General features: G+C 41.5%; 1 protein-coding gene across 1 annotated transcript in view; it reads right to left on the reverse strand.

The window, feature by feature from the left end:
* The window catches only part of ANK3 (ankyrin 3), a 353,292-nt gene that overhangs the window by 185,833 nt on the left and 155,150 nt on the right, over positions 1-12,309 (reverse strand). Inside the window, exon 8 of the mRNA XM_055081155.1 lies at positions 9,934-10,032. Coding sequence (XP_054937130.1) covers positions 9,934-10,032 — 99 coding nt within the window. The remainder of the gene's footprint in view (positions 1-9,933; positions 10,033-12,309) is intronic.

A 12,309-nucleotide genomic window follows, 5' to 3' on the forward strand; every position in this document is an offset into this window, starting at 1 on the left:
GAATAAAGATGCAGATGTAGAGAATGGACTTGAGGACACGGGGAGGGGGAAGTGTAAGCTGGGACAAAGTGAGAGAGTGGCGTGGACTTATATATACTACCAAATGTAAAATAGATAGCTAGTGGGAGGCAGCTGCATAGCACAGGGAGATCAGCTCGGTGCTTTGTGACCACCTAGAGGGGTGGGATAGGGAGGGTGGGAGGGAGACGTAAGAGGGAAGAGATATGGGGGTAGATGTATATGTATAGCTGATTCACTTTGTTATAAAGCAGAAACTAACACATCATCGTAAAGCAATTATACTCCAATAAAGATGTTATATAAAAAAAAAAAGAACCTGCCTGCCAATGCAGGGGATGCGGGTTCGATCCTTGGTCCAGGAAGATCCCACATGCCTCGGAGCAACTAAGCCCATGTGCTACAAATACTGAGCCTGTGCTCTAGAGCCCATGAGCCACAACTACTGAGCCCACATGTTGCAACTACTGAAGACCGCACACCTAGAGCCCATGCTCCGCAACAGGAGAAGCCCGTGCAGTGCAATGAAGAGTAGCCCCTGCTCACCACAACTAGAAAGCCCAAGGGCAGCAACAAAGACCCAATGCAGCCAAAAATTAAAACAAACAAAAAAAATCAATAAATATTTTTCCAGAGTCTATGATTTTTATCAGCAGGAGGCTCAGTTCAATACAAACTACTCTATCATTATTTAAAGCCAGAACATTACATTTGAGAAAAAACATGAATATGTGGCTTCTACACACTGTACCATCAGAGTCTGTGTTTTTTTTGATTATATAGATGAGAGAATTCTTGAAGTTTCAGTAAACAGAAACTGAATAACTGATTATAAAATATAATTTTAAATATGTAAAGTTGCTTTTTATGAAGTTCTTAGAAGATGTTACATGGGGAAAAAACAATTCAAATTAAGATTCCCAATTTTAAAAAAAACCAATAATGACATTTACTGTATCTCTCCTTTAAGGAAGGAGGGTAACTGGAAGACGTGCTTGTGTGCCTAATAGATATAGAGTTATTTAAAAGAAATAGGATGTGAACATTACCAACATACATCCAGGGAAAACAGGAGATAGTAGTTTACTTTCTGAGAACCAGCACTTGGAACCATATAGCAGTTAACTAAAATAATAACTGTCCTGAGGCTGCTTTGTAGATTCTTCAAGAGAGCCAGGCTTCAGTGGCACACGAAAGATACCCAACTCTTTCAGGTCTCTAATTTGGTAAGGCAAATGAGGGTTCCAACATGGTGTAAAATCATTAGGAAAGAGAGAAAGAGAAGAAAACGATGCTTCTGTCATGTTCTCAGAACTCTTTGCAACTCGCAAAAACATTCTTTCCTTCAAAGAGATTTTCATGTTTGGAAGCTAAGAGAATTTCACGATTACCTGTTCGTTCTTTTTTTTTTAATTAAGACTTTATTTTTCTTAGAGCAATTTAAGTTTTACAGCAAAATTTGGGGAGGGTGCTCTTGTCCTTCTGTGAATCCAAATAAATACTGTCAATTAACTTTTAATATTTATGATATAAAAATTAAAAATGAATATATTTTTGAATGACATAAAGAAATATTTTCAAATCAGTCTTGACTAATGTAGAAACCCAGAGCCTTCTGCATTATTTCAAATGCTCTTGTCAACATGTCTATGTTAGAACTCCAAGGAGCAAGTATTGTATTAGAATTTTCTCTTTGACAGAGATTATTTTATGACTATGAAATATTTAATATTTTCTTTAAGGATTTATTTTTAACCAAGGCAATCACACTCTGCAAATACAATAAAAGCAAAACTCAATACCAATATTTATTTTTCCTTCATATTTAACCTGAGAAATATAACCAGTTGCACTTCTGGGAAAAGATAAGCTAAAACTACAGGACATATAAGTGACTCCTGACACCTTCCCAGAATAGTAAGAATTTAACAACTGACAGATTTGAGATACTCTGAAAACACTTTATCTACCTGTGCACACATACCTTTATTCTTATAAAACCACTGGATGCCATTAACTTAACTTCAGGAAGCAAAATTACATTATCGCAGGACCCATATAAAGTCAAATAAAGTGAGACCTTTTGGCAAATGTAACATTAAGAAGTGTGTCTTATTTATATACTCAGCAAGTACTTATTAAACATCTAGTATGTGCCAGGAAGTGTGCTAAGTGCTAGAGATTTTAAGATGGACGTGTGCTGCTGAGTGTCAGGGTGTAGCTTTGGATGTAATATTGTAGTAATGGGATTATATGGGGATGTAGGCAGTAGCACCTTGCTAGAAAGGCTGGAAGTTGGAAGAGGAATGGTTAGAGCAGCATTCTGCGAATCAGAGTATTATTATTAGGAACTCTACCGGGAACTCCTGAATGCTCTCTGAAGCACTAAATAAAAGCACAGCTGCCTTTATTATTGGATGGAGAAGGGTCAGTGAAAGGAGATGGAGAACTCAGAAGTTGTCACAAAGTCTTAACCTGGTTCTAATTTAGGGTTCATATTGAGCCTCTGATTTGGCTGTGAATCGATGCAAAAAATCAATAACGGAGAATAAAAATGACAAGAGACCACCCATTGCAAAGTATCTTCCTTCAAAAAGGATACAAATACACATGCTAGCTTTGCAGAGAGAGAGTTCAATGGAAAGAAATAGCGGCTACCGTAAGTAGTCATTCTTATCAAAGCATTTCTATAAAGAAACAAATTAGGATGCTGCACGTAGACCAGATTGAAGCATTTGCCTTGACGTGTGTATATATCTTGGCACATTTGCCACCACTATTGCCTCATAAATTATGTTGTTGTTGTTATGGTGAAAATATGAAAGCTCTGCTCTCAGAGCAACGTTCGAGTGTACAATACAGTATCATTAAGGGTACTATACAGTAGTGTTAACTACAGTCACCGTGATGTACCTTAGATCCTTGAACTTATTCATCTTATAACTGATATTCTGTATCATCTGACCAACATTTCCCTATTTCCCCCATCTCTCAGCCCCTGGCAACCATTCCATTCTCTGTTCTATGAGTTCAAGGTTTTCAGATTCCACATCTAAGTGATATCACATAGTAGTTGTCCTTCTCTGTCTGACTTATTTCACTCAGCATAATGCTCTCAAGGCCCATCCATGTTGTTGCAAATGGCAGGATTTCCTTTTATTTTTATGGTTGAGTAACATTCCATATATATTGACCATTGACATCATTGATGGATACTTAGGTTGTTTCCATGTCTTGGCAATTGTGAATAATGTTGCAATGAACATGGGAGTGCAGGTATCTCTTCAAGAGAGTGATTTCATTTCCTTTGGACATATACCCAAAAGTGGGATTGCTGACCTTTACTGAAATGTTCCAAAATACCTTTTGGAAATGCAGTTTAAATGCTATATTGAAGCTTTATCAGTTAATCAATAAAGCTCTAGCGGATTTTTTTCCCCATAAAACCAGTGGGTGTTTTAATAATTTAAAAAACCCCTCCAACTCCTATATTTCAGGGGCACCACCTTCTTTGTCTAGTCTCCTCCTCTCCTGCTGACTCCCAATAACTTCCCAGATTTGAGGGTGGTGTCATCAATCTAATTTACTGATTAAGTCATCAGTGATTCTCTCTCTTCTTCTGGGACTCTCATGATGGGTAGATTGTTTTCACTTAATAGTGTCTTGTAGGTTTTCTTCATTCCTTTTTTTAAAAAAATATTTATTTATTTATTTAGGCTGTGCCAGGTCTTAGTTGTGGCATGCGGGATCTTCATTGCAGCATGTGGGATCTTTAGTTGTGGCATGCAGACTCTTTAGTTGCAGCATGCAAACTCTTAGTTGTGACATGCAGGTTCTAGTTCCCCAAACAGGGATCGAACCCAGGTCCCCTGCATTGGGAGTGCGGAGTTTTACCCACTGGCCCACCAGGGAAGTCCCTTCTTCATTCCTTTTTATTCCTTTTTCTTTTGTTCTTCTGATTGGATAGTTTCAGATGTTCTTTCTTCTACTTGGTCCAGTCTGCTGTTGAAGCTCTCTACTGAATTCTTCATTTCAGTCACTGTAATCTTTAGCTCCAAAATTTCTGTTTGGTTGTTTTATTATGTTTTCCATCTCTGTATTGAACTTCTCATTTTGTTCTTGTATTTTTCCCCTGATTTTGTTAAATTGTTTACTTGTGCTTTCTTGTAGCTCTCTGAGCATCTTAAGAACAGTTATTTTGAATCCTTTGTTGGGCAATCCTTATATCTCCATTTCTCCATTTCTTTCAGTTGCTGAAAGTTTACTGTGTTCCTTGGTGGTGTCATGTTACCCTGATCCTTTATGACCCTCGCAGCCTTACACAGATGCTGTGCGTTTAAAGAAGCAGTCACCTCTTCAGACTTTATGAGTTGACTTTGGTACGGAAAGACCTTCATCTGCAGGTGGGAGCATGCTCTGACCTTGGGTCTACTGGCGCAAGGTGCCAAATGCAGGATTGGGTGGTGGGGGTGATGTCTCATCCGCTCAGGCCACTGGGTCCACGGCATTGACTATAGTGACTGCCAGGGCTGTTGGAGACCTCAGTGGCACCACAGGTCCAGTGGCTTGGGATTTGGGCAGGCACTGGTGGTGGCTGGAATTGGTGGTGTGTACAGACTCGGTTGCAGGGGCCAACTGCAGGTGCCTATGTAGTGCCAAGTGCTCGTTTGAGACATACACATAGAGCTGGGGGCAAGGGCCAGCTGCAAGGGTCTGGGCTAACTGCAGGCCCACTGGCAGCCGTGGGGGCCCTTGGCTGTCAGCATTCATTACTGTGGCTGCAAGATCACACCATGGGTGCACTGCAGTGGAGGCTGGTATCGGGAGTCAGGCTGGAGGCATGCAGCTGGAGGGGCCCACTGTAGGTGAGCCTGGTGGTGCAGGCCAGTAACAGGAGATAGGGCCAGGTCTGGCCCAGAAGAGCCATGGGGGCCCTGGCTATTGGTGTGCACTCCTGTGGCTTCAGGGTCTCCCCAGAGGAGTGCATGGCAGTGGGGGCATGAGAGTCTGGTCGGGAGCGTGCAGGTGCACAGCTGGGGGGTTAGCTGCACATGTGCTGAGTGGTGGAGGCCAGTGACTAGAGCCAGAGCCAAATTCAGGTCCACAAGCAGCTGCGAGGGCCTTGTGCCCTTCCGTGGCTGCAGGATCTTGCCACGGGTGCGCTTACAGCGGTAGAAGACTGTGATGAGGGTCAGGCCGGCAGTGTGCCAGGGCACAGCTGGAGGGGCCCGCCCCAAGCACGTGCACAGAAGTGAGGGTCACCCACGGGGTTCTAGGCTGGCGTCTTGTACTTGTGTGGCTGCAGAGGCCTGGGCTGGCCACTGGTGGGGATCCTGGGCCCCAGCGGGGTAGTGGGAGGTAAAGAGCAGGGAGGGACTCAGGTGGCTGGTGTCTGTGAATGTGAGTATCTGTGGGGCAAACCCCAGGGACATCTGCAGGGGGTCTGTGGCTGTTGTGCTGGCCATCAGTTACTTTGGTGGCAAAAGGCGCTGGGCTCTGCAGAGCAGGTCACAGGGAACCACCATCATTCCTGCTGCGTGGCTGATGCTGGCAGCCCTTGTTCTCTTTCCTTGTTCCTCTCCATCTCTATTCATCTCAGCTTTGCCAGCCTCTGGGTGGGGTGAAACCCAAGTGGGTCCTTTGCTCAGTGCCCCCAAAGGCTGGGAAAGCTGGCGGTTCACCCCACTCTCCCTTTCTTGGTGAGGGGAACTCCTTCTAGTTGGGGATGTTCACTCTTGGCCCTGAGCAGTGCTGGCCTGGGGAATGGGCTGACGCAGGCAAAATGAAGCCCTTCTTCCTTCCCTTTTTGTGCAGTATTCTCAGGTTTTTTGCTCCACTGTGTTGCCAGAGTTTCTTAAGTGGACTCCTGAGCTCTCTTTGATCGTGGATCACTGTCTAATTGTTGATCTTCCTGGGTGATGGGGGCTGGGGTCTCCTACTTCGCCATCTTGGTCACATCACCCCAACATATACCACCATCTTGACTTTCACTATAACTGATTATTCTTAAAGTTACAGCATCCAGTGCCCCAGCAGCTGGGAGAGCTTGGGAAATCACTGGGAACAACCCACTAACTGTACTGAGACGGAAACTTAGACTCAGGAGGATCAACTTTCCTCAGTTCATGATCTCACTTGCTAGTCACACTTAAGACTAGAGATCAGGCACTAGGGTAAAAAAAAAAAATCACTCTCATCCTGCTTTTCCAGCTGGTCAGATCTTGCTCAGATCCTACTTAAATTACTCTGACCACAATGCAAGTTTATTTCACTGATTGAAAGGGCACTAAGAAGAGTCTGCTTTTAAACTGAATCCTTTATTAGGTCGGTAAGGCGTGCACAGGGTACAGAGCAAGCCAACGAGGTCCCTTAGAGTGTGCTGGCCCCTGAGGTGAAACCCTGATTCGTTTTCCTGTCTCTAAACCCAAGGGGATTGGTGTACAGCAGGTCAGATTGTTGATGCAACAAGGTAGCTACAAAAGTAGGAAGTACCTGGCAGGAAGTAGATGGGTAGATAACAATATTTATTTTCTAAAGAGCTACTGGATTGAGTCATTAGAGCTTGTATTTATAAAAAAATTTGCTTTCCACTTTGAGGCTTGTTCCCAGGGCTTTCTGACATTTTATGGTTCTCTCCCTTTCACCCATACGCCCAGTCACTACTCAGTCATGTCAGCAAGAGAGAAGGGAAGCTCTGATGGGGAGAACACAAAATAGCTGACATATTTGGGGTATGTACTATGCTTTCTTTCATAGGGTCTGCCAGGAATTCAGTCTGTGCCCGAGTGACACCCCACACCCCGTGCAGGACAACAATAAAAGAATGACAGGCTTTTCTGTTCTCAGTTTTCCAAGTCTCCTTCACATCCACATGGCACTCATATAACACAGAAGAAAAGTAACGCCACGTTGAAACTGAATGGATGGTAAAAAGAAGTCTACATCTTGTTTAAAATAAGACAGCCTTTCAGAACAGGGAGGCAAAAGGGCATAGAAACTAGTGTATACTGAATTCGCCTACGTCCAGTATTCCGTATGTCTGATGCTTTTATCCAGAAGTGTCTGTATGTTTTCATCCTGGCCCTCCCCTGTGACACCATGTGCCCCTTTAAGATGAGACCTGAATCTCCTATACCCTGTCCTCCTCCCACTGTACCAAATACAGCAAGTAAGTGTTTGATAAATGATGCAAAATGACTGACAAGCAATTTTGCTGTTCTGGTTATTGATGATTGTATCAAAAGAGGGAGAAATAAGGTCATTTCTAATCCACACACTCAGTTAAACCCCAGCTGGATATCCAGGTATAGCTCTCCAAGCTTCTCTTTTCGCCTTGGCTCCAGTATCCCTCTTTGCTCTTCACAAAAATTCTCCCTATTCACAAGTGACCCGTTAGCTCTAACCAAGTGGCATAAGCAACGATTCTCTAACTTTTATTGTTACAACTGCTTTAAGCAGCCTGTACTCAGTGGAAGACCCCTGCCATTTAAAACAACAGTTCTAGCACACTGGTGATGGTTTCTTAGCAAATAATACCAAGACAATGCAATGAGACCTCTCTTCAATTTACTTCCCCTGTCAGACAGTCTTACAGGGGGTCAACCTTCAACTTCCTTCATTCCTCCTCTCCAGGAAGCTTGTTTCTTTTACGCTACATACATGGTTTTCAGGTTTAATAGTTACCAAGAAAAAGAAGTCCGGGTCTGCTGCTAAATACTCATGGCTGGGCTGTCTTTGGGTCAGAGCACACAACAGACAGACTACCCATCGGCTTCATGAGGGTAGGGGAAGTGTCTTGTCATCTTGCTCTGTTAATCAGCTATGTCTGGCCCACAGTGGGCACTCAGTAATCATTTACTGATTGAGGGAATACATGCAGGGAATAATAAAGTAGTGAATCCAGGAGCTACAGGAATCAAGTTCAGGTGACTGGGCCGGTTTTAGAAACACGGAGATCAGGATTCTTGGAAAGAGGAACCAGAGGATTGTGGGAGATACAGGACAGGGAAAACTCTCCGAAACCCTTAGAGAGGAGGATGTTTATGAGACCACATTTTGCTCTTACATGAAATGCTGAAAAAGAAAATCCCTGGTTAGAAGTTTAATGTTCATTGGAGCTCTGAGTTATACAGGCACACCTCATTTTATTGTTCTTCGCTTTATTGCTCTTTGCAGATACTGCTTTTTTTTTTTTTTTTTTTTACAAATTGAAGGTTGGTGGCAACCCTGCATCAGGCAAGACTATTGGCTCCATTTTTCCAACAGCCTTTGCTCACTTTGTGTCTCTGTGTCACATTTTGGTAATTCTCGCAACATTTCAATCTTTTTCATTATTGTTATATTTGTTATGGTGATCTCTGGTCAGTGATTTTTATGTTACTATTGCAAAAAGATTATGACTCGCTAAAGGCTCAGATAATGGTTAGCATTTTTAAGCAGTAAAGTATTTTTTAAATTTAAAGTATGTACATTTTAAAAGAGGTAATGCTATTGCACACTTAATAGACTATAGTATAAACATAACTTTTATATATATTGGGAAACAAAAAAATTCCTGTGACTCACATACTTTCAACATTCGCTTTATTGCAGTGGTCTAGAACCGAACCTGCAATATCTCTGAGGTGTGCCTCTACTAGTATTGGCTGAGATTATTTCTGGCCTACTTTACGCCAACACAGTTTACAAACAATAGCTTGATCGCTGCAACAACTCTTCAAGGTGGCCATTGATTGTATTTTCAGATAGAGAAATTACATGCAGAAGGTCACATCGCCGACCTAAGTCAACCAGCTAAGCTCACCATCCGGGATTCCAACTTCATTCCAAGTTTCACTTCTTTCCCCTACCCACACAGTGCATCACACAGAACAAGCAACATGTCAAACACCTGGCTAGACTGATCTGTGTTTAAAAAAAAATTTTTTTTAAATTGTGGTAAAAAAACACACTTAAAATTTACTTTCTTAACCACTTTTAAGTGTACAGTTTAGTGGTGTTAACTGTATTCACACTGTTGTGTAACATCTCTAGAACTTTTATCTTGCAATACTGACACTCTGTCCCATTAAACAACAACTCCCCATTTCCCTGTCCCCCAAGCCTCAGGCAACCACCATTCTACTTCTGTTTCTATGACTGTCTACTCTTGATACCTCCTGTAAGTGGGATCATACAGTATTTGTTCTTTTGTGTCTGGCTTCTGTCACTTAGCTTAATGTCCTCAAGACTCATTCATGTTGTGGAATGTGACAGGATTTTCTTATAAGGCTGAATGATATTCCACTGTATGTACACGGCACAATTTCTTTATCCATTTATCTGCCGATGGATATATGGGTTGCTTCCACCTCTTGGCTATTGTGAATAATGCTTCAATGAACCTGGTTGTGCAAATATGGCTTCAAGATACTGCTTTCAATTCTTTGGGGGTATATACCCCAAAGTAGAATTGCTGGATCATATGCTAGTTCTATTTTTACTTTTTTGAGGAACCTCCTTACTGTTTTCCATAGTGGCTGCACCATTTTACATTCCCACCAGCAATGTGCAAAGGGGGACAGATTTGTTTTTAAACAGAATAACTGTCAGTCTTAATATCAAACTGGCCCAACAGCTCTGCCTGCAATATCAAGTAGTGATTAACTTCTTAAAAATTTAACTCAACTAAAACTCTGGACTTAGGTCTTAGTTTCTATAATTAAAGCCAGGTATTATTTAAACGTGTATTAAAGATTTATAAATATGGATCATTATCCCATTTTAAGAAGAATCAACTTAGCAATCATTTTTTAAAGAGACTACAACAAAGGAAATAAAGATAAAGCCAGGGCTGAACCAGCAACAAAAGTATTAGGAGAAGTATTCCTGCTTCCTGAAAATAAGCGTAAGCATGTACATAAGTTGCACTCTTACCCTTGTTTTGGCATCAATTTTAGCTCCTCGATCAAGCAATAGTTTTACCATATTGGCGTTTCCTCGTTTTGATGCAACATGTAAAGGCGTGATGTCATTCTGTGGAAGAACAGAAAAAAGAGTACAGTGTTATCTTGAGTTTAACCAAAACATTGCTTCCTAAACCTTCCCCAACACATCCTCACACTTTTCTTACCTTTTTAAAAAATATCCATTGTGAACAGAATACTTCCCAACGTCTCTATCTGACGGTAATTTTACTCAGAAGGAGACCTCAAAAAGGGATGAATTTTAAGGGACACACCCTGTGGGGTAGGGTCCAAGTTTATTTCATTTGATTGACTTTATTGATGGATGAGATGGTGACAGTTTTTGTTCTAACATCCTGCACATTTAAGTCAACACGTTTTCCTATTACTGTGTGTGATGCATACTGGCTACTGAATGGTTGACTAAGTGGCTGATTAGTCAGCTGAGACTTACTGAAAGGAGTGTCATGTTACTCAGAGCCTGCTCTGGGTCATCTGAGTACAAATTGTCAAGGAGAGACAAGAGGAACTCAAACTGGGAAGTCTGTCAGTGCCCTACACGGTCACAGGGCTTCCCATGCACAGTGGGCTAAAAAGTGTTCACAGGCATTTATCAGCAATCTCACAGAAAAATGACTATGTTCATTTTTTTTTTTTTTTAAAAACTACTGTTGAGGAATAGACATATTGTCCGGACAATCTGACATTCCAATCAAGATCCCCTGGATACCACAGTCCTTTCCTCCACTCATCTGACAGGTGATGTGATTATTTCCAGAATGTCAAGGAAATACGTGCACATAGTGAAAACATTCTCTATTTTGGCTCCTTCTTGTGTAGCAACAGTATGGGTTTAAGGTCTGCAGTTCACAAAAGTCAATTACACGATTAATGAACGAGGCTCATAAGGGGTTACATTCTTGTCATGTGATGGCAGATACAATATAATAGCTACCAGGTATTGATTCATTTCCTGTGAATTATGGTGTACTGCGTTAAACCCTTTACTATCTCATTTAGTTTTCAGAATCCTCACAATGTCACATACAATCTGAATCACAATGACCATTTTACAGATTAGAAACAGCTGGCAAAACCAAGATTCAAGTGAAAATATGACTCTTAAACTTATGTTTTTGAAAAAATGCTTTAAAATGAAAATTTTCAATCAGACACAAAGTTTGAGAGAAAGCCATAATGAGCTTCATGTACTCATCACTCTGGTTCAATAATTGTCAAACTTTCGCCAATATTATTTCTTCTATACTCCCTACTATTTTTTCTGCCTGAAGGAGTTTAAGAGGAGAAAGAAAATCCGAGGCATCATATTATTTCACCCCCAATTACTGCAACTTAATGATCTCTAACAGATAAGGATATTTGTAAACAAATAATAACAATATCATTAATTTTATCTAAGTAAAAATAATTCTTTCAAAAAGCCAAGATCTGTCAATGTTTACATTCTCCCATTATCCCCAATTATCTCAGTACAGTGGTTCAGATTAGAATATCTACAACTTGCATTAGATTGAAATGTCCCTTAAATCTCTTTTAAAATCTCCATAGATGCCCTATTCCACCTTCTTTTTTCCATGCCCATATATTTATTGAAAAAACTGGGGAATTTATTGTGTAGTTGCATCCTCATGGAGAGTTGTTTAACACATTCTTTTGTATTTTCTATAAGCTTTTCTAGTTAAATGCTTTTAGTCATTATACATTCTCCCATGTGAACAACTCCTTTACCTCATTATTCTCAAGTGCTAAATTATAAATCAGTTCCACAATAATTAGTTCGTTAAGTCAAAGAAGGAGAAAGAGATCTGAGTAAAACAGATATGCTTTAGTCATGCTGGTGGGGAGTGGACAGGACTAGTACCATTGCTCTAGACCAAGTGGTAGGCATACTTTTTCTGCAAAGGGCCAGATATCAAGTATTTCTGGCTTTGCAGGCCATACCATCTTCATTGCAATTTGTCAGTACTGCCTTTGTAGTGATAAAGCAGCCCCACGTGATATGCACAGAAACGGGAGTGCCTGTGTTCCAATAAAACTTTATTTACAAAAACAGCTGGTGGGCTGGATTTGGCCTGTGGGCAGTAGTTGGTTGATCTCTGCTCTAGACCTATCAGCTTGTGGCTGACTGTTTCAATGGTGTGAAACAGGTGACAAAAGAGGAATTAAAACTATAGAGGCTGGGCTTCCCTGGTGGCGCAGTGGTTGAGAGTCCGCCTGCCGATGCAGGGGACACGGATTCGTGCCCCGGTCCGGGAAGATCCCACATGCCGCGGAGCGGCTGGGCCCGTGAGCCATGGCCGCTGAGCCTGCGCGTCCGGAGCCTGTG

This window comes from Physeter macrocephalus, chromosome 20 (assembly GCF_002837175.3).
Source record: "Physeter macrocephalus isolate SW-GA chromosome 20, ASM283717v5, whole genome shotgun sequence".
Lineage (NCBI taxonomy): Eukaryota > Metazoa > Chordata > Mammalia > Artiodactyla > Physeteridae > Physeter > Physeter macrocephalus.